The sequence below is a fragment of the Rattus rattus genome, chromosome 16, assembly GCF_011064425.1.
Source record: "Rattus rattus isolate New Zealand chromosome 16, Rrattus_CSIRO_v1, whole genome shotgun sequence".
Taxonomy (NCBI): Eukaryota; Metazoa; Chordata; class Mammalia; order Rodentia; family Muridae; genus Rattus; species Rattus rattus.
This window is the reverse complement of record NC_046169.1, coordinates 13,950,306-13,967,489: the sequence shown is the minus strand read 5'-3', so window position 1 is coordinate 13,967,489 and position 17,184 is coordinate 13,950,306. Positions and strand designations below refer to the sequence as shown.

The 17,184-nt window shown below is 48.7% G+C and overlaps 1 protein-coding gene across 20 annotated transcripts in view; it reads left to right on the top strand.

Annotated features, from left to right (window-relative positions):
• Positions 1-16,578, top strand: part of Sun1 (Sad1 and UNC84 domain containing 1) — a 44,649-nt gene extending 28,071 nt beyond the window's left edge. For 13 of the 20 annotated variants that reach the window (XM_032887281.1, XM_032887293.1, XM_032887288.1 and 10 more), the window contains 14 exons: positions 1,240-1,338; positions 1,673-1,766; positions 2,303-2,361; positions 2,474-2,619; positions 3,093-3,332; positions 4,327-4,413; positions 5,674-5,717; positions 6,609-6,720; positions 8,919-9,173; positions 9,601-9,685; positions 12,124-12,239; positions 13,453-13,620; positions 14,843-14,935; positions 15,145-15,403. In XM_032887281.1, coding sequence (XP_032743172.1) covers positions 1,240-1,338; positions 1,673-1,766; positions 2,303-2,361; positions 2,474-2,619; positions 3,093-3,332; positions 4,327-4,413; positions 5,674-5,717; positions 6,609-6,720; positions 8,919-9,173; positions 9,601-9,685; positions 12,124-12,239; positions 13,453-13,620; positions 14,843-14,935; positions 15,145-15,258 — 1,712 coding nt within the window. In that variant the 3' untranslated portion in view covers positions 15,259-15,403. Of the gene's footprint in view, positions 1-1,239; positions 1,339-1,672; positions 1,767-2,302; positions 2,362-2,473; positions 2,620-3,092; positions 3,333-4,326; positions 4,414-5,673; positions 5,718-6,608; positions 6,721-8,918; positions 9,174-9,600; positions 9,686-12,123; positions 12,240-13,452; positions 13,621-14,842; positions 14,936-15,144 lie in introns of all 20 variants that reach the window. The other 7 variants (XM_032887295.1, XM_032887290.1, XM_032887285.1 and 4 more) reach the window with 3 other exon arrangements.
• The last annotated feature ends 606 nt before the right edge of the window (positions 16,579-17,184 follow it).

The window sequence follows — 17,184 nt, the reverse complement described above, 5'->3', positions numbered from 1 at the left end:
GATAGCTATGGGGTTAAAACACATTAAGTGAGAGCCTGCAGCAGTCAGGCGGTGGTGGCCACACGCCTTTAATCCCAACACTTGGGAGGCAGAGGCAGGTGGATCCCTGAGTGTGAGGCCAGCCTGGCCTACATAGTTAGTTCCAGGATAGCTAGGGCTACACAGAGAAACCATGTCTGTCAGCAATCACTCAAAAAAAAAAAAAAAAAAAAAAAAAAACAGAAAAGTTGATTTAAAAAACCACGTGGGGGTTGGGGATTTAGCTCAGTGGTAGAGCAAGCGCAAGGCCCTGGGTTCGGTCCTCAGCTCTGAAAAAAAAAAAAAAAAACCATGTGGTTAGTAGCATATACCTACAGTTACTTAAATGGGAGCCAGCATGAGAAAATGGTAGGTTTTCTGTCCTGTGTAATAAATGCCCATCCATTAACGCTTATCCAGTGGTGCTAAACTTTTGTTTTGTTTTGTTTTGTTTTTGGTGGGGGCTGGGGTGCGTGGGTTGGGTTTAAGTTTTGCTTTTTCAAGTTCTCTGTGTAGCTCTGACTATCTAGGAACTCTGTAGACAAGGTTGGCCTCCTCAGAGATCCACCTGCCTCTGTCTCCCAAGTGCTAGGATTGAATGTGCGCACCACCACTGCCCCAACAACTTGAGTATCTTACTGCCTTCCCACTGTGAATACGTCAGGCACCACCCATCTGCATTCAGGAGCACCTTCTAGGCCCCCTGAGAGTGTGTGGTGAAGAGGTACCTGCCTCTCTGTAAGAAGTGGAGGTTGAGCGAGTGTGGTACGTGCCTAATCTCAGTACTTGGAACTTGGGAAGTAGAGGCGAGTGGATCTCCTGTGAATTCTTGACTAGCCTGGTCTATATAGTGTGTTCTAGGATAGTCAGGCAACATAGTGGGACCAAATCTCAACAGCCTCCTTTCTCCCCCCCGCCCCAAAAAAAACCCCACAGTAAGTCAAGTATGGTGGCTTGTGCACTTGGGAGGCTGGAAAACTGTTAAATTTGGCTGTGCCCTGAGTTCAAAGCCAACCTGGGATATGGGCAGCCTTGTTTCAAATCAAAGAATGTACAAGAGGGCATCTAAGTGAGGACAGCAAGGTTTTCTCAAAAGGTTTGAGTGTCCTGCAGGAGAGAGTTTGGGCAGAGTACACTGGTAGCCTTGTCACTCTGCTGTCAGGACGTGCTGACCATACAGTCTGTCTGACAGTGCCCTCTGCCGTGTCTTCTCTGCCGCAGGTGACCTCTTGGTTCGAGCACTGCGCAGGACCAGAGCTGCTGGGTGGTCTGTGGCCGAGGCCATGTGGTCGGTGCTCTGGCTGGCTGTCACTGCTCCAGGTGGTTATGTGGCTTCTGTGTTAGTGCTCTCACAGAGTTTGGGGCAGCGATAAGCAGTGTACAGGACCATTGGAGCTTCATGCTAGGTCCTGTATGACACGCTTGCTTCTGCCTCAGGTGCATGGCATCTTGTGTCGGGTGTGTGGGCCTCAACCTGAGCTGCATGGTTCCATCGTCCATCCTGTGTGTAGCTGGTACTGCTCACTCTCCTGCCCTGGAGACTAATCTTAGAGTCACTGTCCCTCCAACAAACCTGCCCGTGGCTTGCCAGAGACATCCACCTACGGCATTCTAAAGCATGTTTCCTCAGAATACTTGCTCTCTTCTCTTGTAGGGAAGGCAGCCTCTGGAACCTTCTGGTGGCTAGGGAGTGGCTGGTACCAATTTGTTACTTTGATTTCCTGGCTGAATGTGTTTCTTCTTACCAGGTAAGGAACTGAGTATGGAGATCTCATGTCAGTGTTGGGGGCTGCTGTGTCAAGGTCGGGGTGACGTCAGCACTGGCGCCCATAGTTGCATGGGGTGGTAAGCAGCTACACCGTATCAGTTGTAGGTAGCTCTGTGCTGGCTCAGGTTACATTTGCAGTGTCTGCATCAATATATGGTCAAACGTTTACAACAAACCTTCGAGTTTTTGTTTTTAAAATTAACGGAGGTGGAAACGGCAACTGCCATTGTTCAGTACCTGGATGAGTGTAAAAGCATCCAGATGGAGGGCCCAGTCAAATCCCATGCTCACACCCTAGTCTAGAGCAGTTCTCTGGGCACCAGCTTCCCAAGGTGGGTGCTGTCCCTAGGACAGGGCCTCAGGCTCTCTGCGTTTTTCTTGTGGTACAAGATAGCACCTCTCAGGTGGCCAGGCTTTCTGAGTAAGACTTCAGCAGAGGGGTTGGTATGTGCACAGGTGCGCAGTACAGCTCGCCACCACTGTCTTTCTAAAGTTAACAGTTTCCTCTGTTCCCAGGTGCCTTCGAAATATTTGCAAGGTTTTTGTCTTGCTGCTCCCACTCCTACTTTTATTAGGTAAGACATGGCATGGTGACCTTTGGAGACTAGCACGTGGCCACAGTGAAACAAAAGCTCTGAATACACTGGGGCACCTCTACATTTGCTTACAGCCGTCTTTCTTCCCCAGGTGCTGGTTTCTCCTTGTGGGGCCAGGGCAACTTCTTCTCACTCCTACCGATGTTGAATTGGACGGCCATGCAGCCAGCGCAGAGGGTGGACGATCCCAAGGACGTGCACAGACCCGGCCCTCTTTCCCCGAGTCCACCTCTCAAGGTAACCAGCAAGAGACAGAGGTCTTGGTGACACCATGAGCATGTGTGTTCTTGAAAGCTTTTCATGCCACTTTCAACAGGCAGTCTTGGACCCTGCCTTAGGGGAAAAGTGTTTTTGAGCACACTTTGACTTTCTAGGCTGGACTAGAACTCAGAGATCTATCTACCTGTCTCTGACTCCTAAGTGCTGGGATTAAAGGCATACACCATGTATGGCCCTTAAAATGTAAATAAAATAAATACATGTTTATGTATATATATAGAAAACATTATATAAAAATAAGTAACTATATGTGTAGATATGTGTATATTAAACACCACAAGTTTTCTAACTTTTCAGATGCAGAATTCGATTATATAATCTACTTGATTATGAGTTTGAACACAACATGAGAGTAGAAAGAATGAACCACAGACCCATCTGTGCTAGAGTGTCCCTCTGGTTTTGACTTCAGCCTCCTGGTTTCATCTCAGGTTGATCCCATGGCTTCCCAGTGGCCTCAGGAGAGTGATATGGGGCAGAAGATAGCCTCTTTGAGTGCACAGTGCCACAACCATGATGAGAGACTCGCAGAGCTGACAGTCCTGCTTCAGAAACTCCAGATACGGGTAGACCAAGTGGATGACGGCAGGGAAGGGCTGTCACTGTGGGTCAAGGATATGGTTGGACAGCACCTGCAGGAGATTGGCTCCATAGAACCACCTGATGCTAAGGTAAGGCCCAGACACTCCTTTGTACCGGTTGTGCACATTGTTCCTAGCCCATATGGTGACTCTTGAGTGCACTTCTTGCCATGTGATAAACACCACCTGGCACAAGGAGGCAGAAAGGGAAGAACAGACCAGGACAAGATCTGTCCTTTGGGCACATCCCTGGTGCCTTAGTACCTCCATCAAAATCCTTTAAGCGTTGTTACCCACGCCCATGCCCAGTGGTGTCAGCAGGTGACGAGCCCATCTGTGGCCTGCTTTCTGGGTGGTGTGGAGCCCTTTTAATCCAGTCACCTCAGTGATTGGGTCTAGCAGGCTGAGGACCAAGCCTTCAACATAAGCCTTTTGAGGTGACATTTCCTATCCACAGTATAACACAAATCTTTTTTTTTTTTTTTTTTTTTTGGTGTGGGGCTGGGAATAGAATTAATCCAGGGCCTTGTGCATGCTAGGCAAGTGCCCCTGGAAAGAAATCTGTTTCACTTGCTGCTTTTGTTAACTATGGCCTTAATGAGCCCAGAAAGGTTGGGCTAGAGCTGAAAATCCTCCTGCCTCAGCCTCCTGAAGGCTGGGATGACAGCTTGGCACCATCATCCTGTCCCTAGTCACCTTCCTAATCACACATGATGAGACCGTATTGTGGTGGTGCTTTTGGATGTTGCCAGTGAGTGTGGGCATACCATGTATTTCGTGTGGGTAACAGATGATGGAGGGAATGAGTGGGCCCTGGCTCTTTGGATATAGGGTTTTGTTTTAGAACTTTGAAGATCACAGAGCCCAGTGGATCTATGGGTTCATGTGAATTGATTTACTTCCTATTAGAGGAAGCTGCTGGTATGATTTCTTTTGGGTTTGAGACCTCCAGCCAGAGATAGATAGGGTGTGACTAGGCCCTTAAGATGCTACACCACCCTGTGACCATAGTGAGAATTACTGGCTTGTCCTGATGACATGTACGTGATGTACTCTCAGCCATTTGTTCTGTATTCATTCTCAGACTGACTTCCTGACTTTACACCATGACCATGAAGTGCGTCTCTCCAGTTTGGAAGATGTTCTTAGAAAACTGACCGAAAAATCTGAGGTATTTGTTCTTTTAGTGTGTGTGTGTGTCTGTGTCTGTGTGTTTGTTTATACATGCGTGGGAGTGCACACATGGAGACAAATGAGGGATCCTGCCCTGTCACTCTACCTTTTTCCTTTGAAACAAGGTCTTTTACTGTGCCTTTTTTGTCCACCCCTTGGAGCACTGGGTCACTGGCATGTGTACAGCCACACTAAGCTTTTTCTGCGAAGGCTGGGGTTTTGAACTTAGATCCTTATGCTTGCACAGCAAATGCTTTTACCCACCGAACCTCTCCCCAGCCATGCAGTATTTGTACCTGACTTTATAACTGGAGTCCTATGTGTGTACACATGCTTAGGAGTGGGTGGGTGAAGCCAAGGCCTCATGCTGGCTAGGCAAGAGCAACACATGCACCATAGTGCCTGTGGAAGTCAGAGACAGCTCAGCAGAGTCATTTCTCATCTTTCACTCTGTGTCCTGGCATTGAACTCAGATCATCAAACTTGGTACAAGTACCTTCACCCACTGAGCCCTCTCACGAGCTCAAACCAGTTTTTTAAAATAAAGATCGACTGGAATCCAATATTCTTCAAAGCCTGTAGCCAGAGGGCCTTGCTGTTGGTCCGTACAACTGGAAAAGCTGTCTTGTGGTTTTGTTTTCTGGGCATTTCAACTCTGTTGCTTAACTGCAAGCCTGACGAAACAGAAGTGGCCGTGCTGGCTTTAAAATCCAGTCACCTCCTGCTCAGGAATCCCTATGAGCCCCTGATATCACTCAGCCTCCACCAAAAAGTATAAACTATGTTTTACATAAACTCAGCATGAGTGGGAGAGTGTCCCTATCGTGTGCTGGTAAACTGGGTATTGCTGTAGGCCTCCCCTGCCAACCATGTGGACCTTAGCATCCTTAGGGCACAGGACTGAGCTGGGCATGGCAGATGCTTGTGTGCTCACTGAACTGAAGCATGATTTGCTGAGTCAAAGTAAGCAGATTAGCTCATGGTCTCTTGGGACCAGCATCTACTTCCTGATTATTGGTGTCAGGAAAGTTCAGCTGAGCAGGAAGAGAGGGGCCTCAATCAGGGGACCCAGAACACACTTGACCTGAATGAACACTCTGACTCTGGGTCAGAGGGAGACCCAGCCATACTCACCATGTTTCCTTTGCTCAGGCATTTAGAAGCTGAGACTTGCCATTTATTATGTGAAGTTTTAAGTTACTCGGACATGATTTATGAACTCAGTCATAACTGTTTACAAAGTATCCCCCACTTCCAGGCTATCCAGAAGGAGCTGGAAGAAACCAAGCTGAGAGCAGGCAGGTAGGTGACCGCAGGGAGCTCTGACTTGCCTCCCATGCTACTCTGATCATTTGGGTGCTCATTCGCTATTTATTGGGTGCTAAGGCTCAGTCGTCATTTGCCCCCTGAAGACACCAGCCTTTGGATATCTTTCTGGGAATTCTCTCGGGCCGTGCAATAGAGGCCCTGAAATTAGGACTTTCTTTAGACAGTACATGGTTAGGTCTCTGCTTGGCCATGAGGAGCCACCTGTGTCCTTGGGGGACTCCCTCTGCCAGGAGCCTCTCTGTCCCTGGCTTCGTTGGCTCCATCAGTGTCTAAGCAGACATACATTTAGGCACAGCCCAGCTGTGGTGCCCAGCAGCCATGCATCTTCTCGTGGCTGCCGCACTTTCCACACCTAAGGCTGTGGTCCTCGTGCCCAGCATTGCATCTTCTGTGCACACTCTGGGAGTGCATGTAGTTGGGATGGTGGCCTTTGTAGTTGCTGAGGTAGATGTGGCTGCGTAGCAGCACTTTGCTGGCTGACGGGCTCTCTGCGTGTGGGATGGGGCAGGGGGGAGTGTGGTGCACTTCGTTCTTCCCAGACCTAGTTTCAGTGAACACTGACTTGGTATGTGTAGATGCAGAGCATTTATCTGGAGAGAACTGTTCCTGCTGGGCTTGTTAGCATCTCTCGCAAAGCAGCGTTCGTGGGTCTCTCACAGCCTCTCCCCAAAGTCAGGAATCATATACCCTGAAATCACCTTCCATTCCACTGTCTGGCCCATGAGCTGCAGAATCAGCCTCAAAGCCCTGGGGAGACATTGGTAATTTTGAGGACATAGACATGCTGCTTCATTTAGGGTTGAGTCTTCCCCTGAGGGCATCTAGGCCCTGACCCCGCCCCCCTCCCTGGTTGATGTCTTCCAGCAGGGATGAAGAGCAGCCCCTCCTTGACCGTGTGCAGCACCTAGAACTGGAACTGAACCTGCTGAAGTCACAGCTGTCGGACTGGCAGCATCTGAGGAGCAGCTGTGAGCAGGTAAGTGCCGGTGTTAGGAGACTGCTACTGTGAAAAGAAGAGGTCACCTGGTTGTGTCAAAGTTCATTGTGGTTGCCTTCAAAACTTTTTTTATATGTGTGTTTGGATGAGCAGACAGGTACAGGAACATGAACAGAAATCAGAAGAAGCCATCAGGGGTCAATTCCCATCTTTTAGAGCCCATTTCCTGGGAGGCAGGGTCTGTTCTTGAGGCTGGAAACCAGCAGGCCCTAGAATTCAGTCTTATTGTCTGCTCCCTCAGAGCTGGGGTTATAGGCAATTGTGGGGACACGGCTTGTCATGTGGTGATGGGTCTGTGTTCCGGTCCTCAATAAAGAGCTCTTCTCCTTTTTTTTTTTTTTTTTTTCCGGAGCTGGGGACCGAACCCAGAGCCTTGTGCTTGCTAGGCAAGCGCTCTACCACTGAGCTAAATCCCCAACCCCAATAAAGAGCTCTTCTCCACTGAGCCACCTCTCCAGCCCCACCTTTTTTTTTTTTTTTTTTTTTTTTTTCGTCTAGCATTCTGAGAGGCAGAGGCAGGTGGACTTCAACCTGGTCTACAGAGCTGAGTTTCAGGACAGCCAGGGCTACACAGAGAAATCCTGCCTCGGGGTGGGGGTGTGGGGATAACTTGGGAGAGTTGATTCTCTCCTTCCACCATGCGGATGCTGAGAATCAAGCTCAGGTGGTCTGACCTAGTGTCAGGTACCGTTACCTACTGAGTTTTTCACCGTTGTTTAGTTATATATTAGGTTTATGACAAGGGGATGGGAACGGAGTGGCACAGACCTTCAATCCCAGCACTGGGAAGGCAGAGGCAGGCAAATTTCTCTGAATTCCAGGCCAGCCTGGTCTTTTTTTTTTTTTTTTTTTTGGAGCTGGGGACCAAACCTAGGGCCTTGCGCTTGCTAGGCAAGCGCCTACCACTGAGCTAAATCCCAACCCCTAGGCCAGCCTGGTCTTACAGAGTGAATTCTAGGTCAGGATAGCCAGGGCTACACACAGAAACCCTATCTAGAAGCTGCCCCCAACCCCCCAAAAAAGTATTTGCATATTTTTATGGTGCTTGGAGATGAGGCTGGAGTCTAAACAGGCCAGGTGAATGCTCTGTGACCAAACTGTGCTCCATTTATACTTGAGGGTTGCAGAAATTCTCAGGTCACACATTGATGACTCCTGACTGTCCCAAACCCAGCAGCATAGCACACTCACACCTGAGCTCACTCTGCCTGATCACACAGTACAACTGACACATGTTAGAGATTATGTGAGAGAGTGTGTATGTATGTGTTGTTCCTGTCCGTCCATCCCCAGTGCTTTGCCACTTGCCCATCCATGTTACAACATGCCACAAATGTTGCAAGGCTCATTATCCTGGGTCTATTGAATGTAAATAGGTATCCTCTTGGCAGGAGTCCTCACAAGCCATGTTCAGACCATAGATTAGAGAATTGATTGTAACATGTCTGGTAACTTATCTAGATAATGAGCTCAGAGACCAGGTAAGAGAGCTTGGTGGGGATAGCAGGGTGCATAGACAGGAGTCTGTCTCCTGTTCGCACTACACGTCCTGGGTGCTGGCAGGCTGGGAGTCTTTGCTAGTGTCTAATTACAGATGCACTCTCGGGTATTGTCTTTTGAAATGAATAGAGATGAGCAGGGATCAGGTAGTCTGATGGAGGAAGAGTGGAGTCTGAGGGAGGAAGAGTGTATAATGAGGCTGTTTGAGGGGTTGAAGGTGTGGAGCCCTGCCAGCTTTGCGGTAGGTAGATGCATTTCCTGGACTTTGCCCTGTGATTGTTTCGTTAGAGGCAAAAGAATTTTATACGTGGTAAGTAGGGACTCAGCCTCCTGACAGGCTAGCTCTCAAGCTGTTTATAAGGAGCCGTGAGGATGGCGGCCTGCCCATGCCTCAGCTGTGAGGCTGTGTGCTGGGAGCTGTTGAGTAGACTCAGTGGGGATCACAAAGCACACATCCCTTTTCTGTAGTTCACCGCGCAAACATCCTTCATGCAGCACTCCAGTTCATTCCTCGTCTGTTGAGAAGGTTCCAGCAGTTTGGGAATAATCTTGTTGAATGTGAAGGGGGCAGTTGTATTGCATTGCCCTGTCTTGCAGTTACTTCTGGAGGCTGTGTCCAGCAGTTGGCTCCTGCAGTGCCGCCGGCACACTTCTCATTCCTCCCTCCATCTCACCAGGCTGATGCCCGCATCCAGGAGACTGTGCAGCTCATGTTCTCTGAGGACCAGCCGGGTGGCTCCCTCGAGTGGCTGTTACAGAAGCTGTCTTCTCGGTTCGTGAGCAAGGATGAGCTGCAGGTGCTTTTGCATGACCTTGAGCTGAAACTGCTGCAGAATATCACACACCACATCACCGTCACAGGCCAGGCTCCGACATCCGAGGCCATTGTGTCTGCCATGAGTCAGGCAGGGATTTCAGGAATCACAGAAGCGGTAAGTGAACAGACAGGTTCAGCCTCCACCATAGACACTGGGTATGGGTGCCAGGCTAATACTTAGCCTTGCCCCAGATGAGGCATGACTGCTGTCATCACAGGAAAGCATTCCTTAGCTTTACACTCAGTGAATCCTTTTGTCCCAGGTCTTCCATATCCCTGCGTGTGATTATAAACTTCCAACTGTGTGCAGTTTCCCTTAGTTATCACGTCCTAACCCTGATATCCAGTGATGGTGACAGTGCTCAGGACACCCTGGCTCTTGTACCTGCTATGAACTGTCATGCCCCAGTGATGAGAGTCTGGCCCTGTGCTGCTCATTTACTGATGAAGTGTAGCATGGTGTGTTCCCCAAACATAGGCGTACAGGGTCCTGAGCCCTTGCAGCTTGTGTCATTAACACTCGTTTTCCTTCTGGACCACAGCAAGCACATATCATTGTGAACAATGCTCTGAGGCTGTACTCCCAAGACAAGACTGGGATGGTGGACTTTGCTCTGGAGTCTGGAGGTGAGTAACCAATAGAAGAAGTGAGCAGGAGCATGTAAGACCAGGCAGGAATCTGGGAGGGCCTACAGAAAGCTGCCACTCGTTCCCACTACCCTCATGGTTGCCTTGTGTAGCCCTGACTGGCCTGGGACTAGATCTGTAGACCAGGCTATCCTCAAACTCAGATAACCTTCTGCCTCTGCCTCCCACCAGGGAGGGAGTGTGGGGTGCCCGGTTGGGTGGAGGCATTGTTCCCCTAACTTAAGCAGCCTGTAACATGGATGGTCAGGAGCCTGGCTGCCATCACTGCTGGGCCCTCTACTACTAGTGTGGGAACAGCCAGTTTCATAGGGCTGGGCGGGGTTAGCTGGTTGCTTACTCTTCTCAAAGAACCTCCTGGTCTTTTTATTTTTAGATGATTTTAATTATATATTGTAAAATGAACTGATATCAGAAATTATATTTAGATGAGAGGCACTGACTGGCTCTTTGGTTTGGCAGCTGTCACTGTTCTGGGGCCATGTTGGAGCTTGTAGACTTGTGTCACCAGCTTAAATCCCCTGAGGCCCCAAGAGGTTGCCCCAACAGCTGTTCTTAGACTAGGGAGAGGGTGTTTAAGAAGCTTGGCTACTGTCCAGGAGCTCAGGTCTTCATCTGCAGCATCGGAACCATGCTGGCTGCCTGTTTTATTATGCACTGCCCCTCCTCTGCATGTCAGAGACGGCCCTGAAGCTTGACTGTGGTAGACTGGACCTGAGTGCTCCGAGCCAGGCTGGGACCCGTGTGTCTGAGAGACTTCTCAGATCCTTTCCCCCTCCTTTTTATGTTTTATATTGATTTCATGTTATGAGTGTTTTGCCTGCCTGTATGTATGTATGTACTACATGCATGCCTGGTAAATATAAAATGAGAAGACAGCAACAGATGCCCTGAAACTAGAACTATGGATTGTTCTGAGTCACTCTATGGAAGCTGGGAGCAAAACCCAGGTCCTTGACAATGCAACAAGTACTCTTTAACTGCAGAGCCATTTCTCCAGCCCTGACCTCTCAGTTCTTATTTCGTATTAGCACTAATGTCCTAGCTGCCTGCTCCTCTAAAAGGGCAGAATGTCTGTCCCCTCACTAGTCACTCCTTTTCCCAGGGTGTTTTGGCTAGTGGACATTTGTAACATTTGTGGCCTCTGTTGACTAGTTAGGTAGCCTCTGAAGGTTACTGTCCCCTTACACCAGTGCTTATGGGACTCTTGGCCCTTATTTAGGAAACCATGAACAAAACTTTGCTAGCCACCACCTCTCATAGTCACACACACAGCTGTGAAGGAGTCAGATGACCTGATATGAACGTAAACCCACTGAATTGTTGCGTGCTCTCTGCAGTGATTGGCTCCAGTGCTTACTTGGGGCTGTTGAGCTAAGAATAGAGGAAAATGGTGCTGGATATTTGTGTGTGAGGTGTGAGGCTGTGCTGAGTTCTTACGCAGAGTTCTGCCTGGTCATAGTATGTGTGCCAGCTCCAAAGGCATTGGGATGGTGTGTGTACATGTATGTGCACGCACGCATGGTATTTCTAAGAATTTATTTTATAGGTTTGGGTAGTTTTCTCTGCATGTATGTCTTTCTACAATGTGTGCCTTGTGCCCTTGGGGTTTAGAAAGGGGCAATTGGAACCCTTGGAACTGGAATTACAGGTGGTTGTGAGCCACCAGGTAGGTGCTAGGAACTATAGCCAAGTCCTCTGGAAAAGCAGCTAAGTGTTCTTAACCACAGAGTCATTTACTTATTTTTATGTTTTTAAATATCAGTTAAAATTAAATGCAGAGCTGGGGAGATGGCTTAGTGGTGAAGTGGGGACCAGTTCAGACTGAAAGCCCACATACATTCTGAGTAAGCAGAGCAGGCCTATAGTTCATTGGTGGATGGCAGAGACAAGATGCCAGAGCAAGCGAGTCTGGCCAAAATCTGTGAGCTCAGCTGAAACATTCTGCCTCAAAGAATAAGGTGGTGGGCAACGGAAGAAGACTGCCGTTGTCAGCTCTAGGCCTTTATCCTAACCCATCCCTGTACTCACACAGATGGGAAAAAAGGCCACTTTCTAACACGGAAAGAATAAGGCTGATGAAGGTTCTTTTTAGAGTAGAGCAGTTACTGTGAATAGCAGTGTGGGTAGAGGGAATGGGTTTGGGGTCCTGGAGAGATGGCTCACTGGATAAGAACATTGGCTGTTCTTCTAGAGGACCAGCATCCATATGGTAGCTTACAGTATCTGTAAGTCCAGTTCCCAGGATCCAGTTCTCGCTTCTGTGGGCATTGGGCATGTATGTGGTACACAGACATTAATACAAGCAAACCACCCCACACACATAATTTAAAAACAAACAAAAACCCCACTGTAAGCCTCCAGGTCTCACTTCCCAGCATGCTGCAGTCAGGTGTGATTCAAGTATCTCTGTGTTCCAGGTGGCAGCATCCTAAGCACTCGGTGCTCTGAGACCTATGAGACCAAGACGGCACTGCTGAGCCTGTTCGGGGTCCCACTGTGGTACTTCTCACAGTCCCCTCGAGTGGTGATCCAGGTGAGCTGCTGTCCACAGGGCCCTGCATTTCTTAGCCCCCCATGAAGGTAAAACAGCCATTCAGAATTGGTAGGACCCTAGCACTTAGTGTGCAGCCTCCCCGGAAGGGCACCAGGTTTACTGGACAGGCACTCATGCAGCCTTTCCATCTGATTTGAGACCCAGGTGGGGTGAGGCTTCCTGGTCCTGCTGCTCAGTTCATGTGTCTTGACTACAAAGAGGAGAGTTGGAAGGGAGCATCATAGGAGGGCCACAAGAGCCATGCTGGTTGCTTCCTGCCTGTCTGTCATGGGCGCTAGCTTAGCTGAGAACAGCCACTGTGTCCCCATCTATGGGACATCTGCCTAATCTGCACTGCTGCTTCCCTGCAGCTTGCCTCTCAGGTGAAAAGGAAAATTTGAATGGCCAGTACTTTTCTATGAAGCCCCCAGTGAGTCTCTCTTTGACCTGTATACACAAGGCTCAGACTTCAGGCACTGGAGTTTTATCAGCAGACCTAAGACTGAGACCCCAGTGCAAGAGCCCACCCTGCTTTCACTGTCCAGCCTGGACTCCAGCTCCCTATGTAATCACAGATGACCTTGAACTCCTTATGCCAGGATCTCTATCTGTATTGGTGTCCATGATCGTCTGTGTAGTCCAAAAGTGAAATGGAAAATGCCAGAAATTTAGGAAGGTCATAATGTATGGCATACATTGTCATAATGTATGGCAATGAAAGAACATTGTACCAAGGTTTGGAACTAGAGAAAAACTAAGGGATCTATCACTTCGAAATGTGTTTGTTGAGTAGTGCTGATGGGTGACAGTGTGGCCCTAGTAATCATAACTGTGGACTAGTCTGAAGTGCTCCCTGCTCCAAGTCAAGCTTGACTAACAGATCCGGGCTTTTGTGTGTATCATTCACCTGGATATGGGCAATGTTGTAATTTTTATTTTATTTTTCTCAAAAACTGGGAAGATTGGGTTTTCAGCTTTTCATTTATGCTCATGGAAAATTAAAGGGCTCCTCATAGGTGTGCCTGGTATTCAGCATGGTATAGACAGGTCTCTGCTGTGCACTGCACTCTGCTGCATAGGCACATGGGGCCACTGTGGCACAACTCTCCACCCCTGTGCTTTATCTGGAATTCATTGTGCCCATCCTGTGAGCCAGACTTGGTTCTGGTGACCAGTCCTGTCCCAGCCTGAGTCATACTGTTCTCTCCCCTAGCCCGACATCTACCCGGGGAATTGCTGGGCATTTAAGGGTTCCCAGGGGTACCTGGTAGTTCGCTTGTCCATGAAGATCTACCCAACCACGTTCACCATGGAGCACATTCCAAAGACGCTGTCACCGACTGGTAACATCTCCAGTGCCCCCAGAGACTTTGCAGTCTATGTGAGTACAACACTGCTGACATCCTGGAAATGGCTCTCTCCTCTCCACCCTTAGGGCATTTCCTTTATCCAGAGGGTAATGAGTTCAGATTACCTCCTAGGAAACCCTTGTTCCAATCCTCTTTATCCTTCTAAGTCAGCATCACAGAATGCCATACTGCAGCAGTGATACTGATAACAGATCAAGTGAGACACTTAACGTGGGCATTGTGTTCATCATTTTCACCTGTCCATTAGCTCTGACAACAGCTGAGAGAAAACACTTTTTTTTTTTTTTTTTTTTTTTTTTTTTTTTTTTTTTTTGCCATGCATTTTAGGCAGGGGCTCTACCACGGAGTCACGCCCCAGCCCTCACTGGGGGATTCTAGGCAGGGCTCTACCACTGAGCCACGCCCCAGTCCCTCACTGGGGGATTCTAGGCAGGGGCTCTACCACTGAGCCACGCCCCAGTCCCTCACTGGGGGGGATTCTAGGCAGGGCTCTACCACTGAGCCATGCCTCCAGTTCCTCACTAGTGAACCCTAGGTAAAAGCTCTACTGAGGTACAACCCCAGTCCTTGAGACATAGTTTATGCCCTTTAGTGGTTGTGCACAGTGCTTCACAGTGCTTTTGCTCTCTTTCCCGAAGCCACATTGACCTCCTACAGCTTCTGGAACTCATTACCTCCCTTGGTCATGTCTCACTGTCACAAAGTCCTGTTGTCACTCTGCATTAGTAGTTAATGCCCGCTAGTTGCCTTTGAAGCCCTTTCCTAATACAAAGTCCTTCACATCTCCTCTGATATATGTAGAACCCATTGTGTTAAGCATATCTACACTTAGATGTGGTAGCCTTAGGGATGGTCACTCTTGCCCACCCTGACAACCGTCTATCCACAGACTCACACTTCCTGCCTTGTCCCAGCCTATCTGCTGCTCACATCCCGTTTATGTCCCTTACTTGTAACACCCAGAATCTGCACAGGATTTCAAGGGCATCTGGGCTGTGAGAGTGCTAAGAGTGATCATATCATATCATCACAAGCTGGCCCTGTGTTGGCTAAGTACATAGTTTCCTAACGGGAGTAGTCATAGCTGCTCTTGAGTGATTGTGGGTTCCAGGGACAGTGTGCCTGTTCAGGGACACTCATCAGGTCTTTCTCAGGAGAGACAGCTTGTCACTCAGGGAAGCGGGGCTGGAATATGATTGGGGTTATCTTTGTGAAAACACATGGTCATTGCAGGGACTGGAAACCGAGTATCAGGAAGAGGGGCAGCCTCTGGGACGGTTCACCTATGACCAGGAAGGGGACTCACTCCAGATGTTCCACACACTGGTAAGCACAAGAATCCTTCCTCCCTTATTCATGCCTTTGTGTGGCAGGCATGTTGAGACACGAGGGTGATCAGCCCATGAGTCCCAACTGCTCGTGAGGCTTATCTGGGATATGGCTGTATCCTGTCACGTACCCCACAGGGTAAAGGGTTGGTGGTGGTAGGTGGTCTCTGACTGCTAACATGGAACAACTTATTCCCTCAACTTCAGGAAAGACCTGACCAAGGGTTCCAGATAGTAGAGCTCCGGGTTCTGTCCAACTGGGGCCACCCTGAGTACACTTGCCTCTACCGGTTCCGAGTCCACGGAGAGCCCATCCAGTAGAGCACTCCAGCCATGTACATGTCTGTATATACCAAGACGCCATAACACTGGAACTCATTGAGCAAGAGAGCACATGAGCATAGGACCTGTCAATCACCCTTCAATAAATGTATGATAGCCATGAGGACATGTTGAGTCCTCTGAGGCTGTGTGTGCGTGCTCAGAGCCCCAAAGCCTGGGAAGCTTTTTGAATTCATTTGAATGTATGGTTCTCGGACACTCCCTTTGATTTGGGGATTTGCTTCAATGCATAAAGTCAAGCAGATGGGCTGGCAAGTTTCCAGGCTCTTGACAGAGGCTGAGAGCTCTGCATTGGCCATCCTCTGGATGTCAGGAAGGCAAAAGTTCCATCTGCTAAACCCACATGTTTCTTTCAGGGAAAACTGTTGCTCTGTTCAGTCTGACCCCTTCCAGGTTTCCTGGTGGGGCGAGGCTGGGTATGTTGTGGATTGTCTGCTTTGAGCTGGGGTTCCCACGATTCCCCAGGGGGGTGGATTGGGCTTTCCAAAAGGGCAGTGGGGGTATACACACCATGAATGGTGCTCTTGGGTCTCAGCCAGGCCAGGCCATTCCGAGCAGATCACAGAATGGACAGGAACCTCTTGAGATGTGACCTCTGGTGTCCTCCAGCTCTGTTAGGCCCTGCCGAAGGGGGAACACTAAGGTGGTGCTAGTGGCTGCCCCTCTTGGTCTTTACCACCGCAGCACTTTGTGCTGCCCTTGGGTTTGCCTCTGCACCATCATCAGCCCTTCTCAACGACTCAAATTTGGTTATAATTAATATTTAATATGTAGACTTTTGTGAGCAGACTTTATAACATACATCATCTGGACACTTGAAGTGTTTAGATGTTTTATCTAAACAACTGTTAAGTTTTATTGGTTAGACAGCCTGGGCAGAATACAAGCTCACCTTCTGGGGCTCAGAGTTCTGGGATTTCGTGCATGTTGCAAGCAGTCCTTAAGACAGTGGCCCAAAATACATCCCACTCCATAGGGTTAGAGCCTCTGCCTGTGTGGCCAGGTTGTGCGATGTGCACACACTTTGCATACTCCGGGTTACATGCAGAAGTCAGAATTTCCTATATTAAACTAAATTGGGGAATTGGGGGTGGAGATATTTTGAATATTTATTTTTAAAAATGCAAGATAGGACTTTGTGCAATGTATTTTTGTAAATGCTTTTCAAAACACTTGTCTTTGGTAGTGCTTCTACTGCCTCCAAATTAAGATGCTATTGAGATGTTTAAATAAAAGAGTTAATTTTTAAAAGTGCATGTGCTATTTCAAGTGAATAATAAAAGTGTGTTTCTTTTCTCAGCTTGTCTTATCTCTGCCCATGTGAGTGGGGAGGGATTGCTAGGTCGTGTGCTTGAAGACTTCCTACTAAGTCTGGCAGGCACTGACTGCCACTGTCCTTCAAAGCCTCCATCCTCTTCCTGCTTAGAGGAATCTGATAGTCCAATCAGGCTCAAAGGAAGTAAGGCCAGAGGCTTTGGGTCTGGATGTGATCACAAGGCCCTGAGCTCAGCCTCCAGAGCCAGAACACCCTACTACTACAGCCTGCAAATATATTTTGGAGCATTTTTCATACCTTCTAGCAGCTCCGGCTCCTACCATATACATAGAAGTGTCACACTGATTTAAACATCCTCAGCTCGAAGGCATTCCTTTACTTTTCCCTCTCCCCCACGCCCCAAGACCAAGTTCCTCTGGTAACCCTGGTTCTTAGTCTTAGAGCTCACTGTATAGACCGGCTGCTCTCGAAGTCTGATCTGCTGGCCTCTGCCTCCTAAGTGTTGAGTCAACACCATGCACTTGTTTCTCTTTTAAAGAGGATCCTCTTACCAGGGCTTTGCTCTCTTGACTTGTGTACCTGCTGTCAGTTGGGATCTAAAAATCTTAGAGAACTCCAGCCAGGAGGGC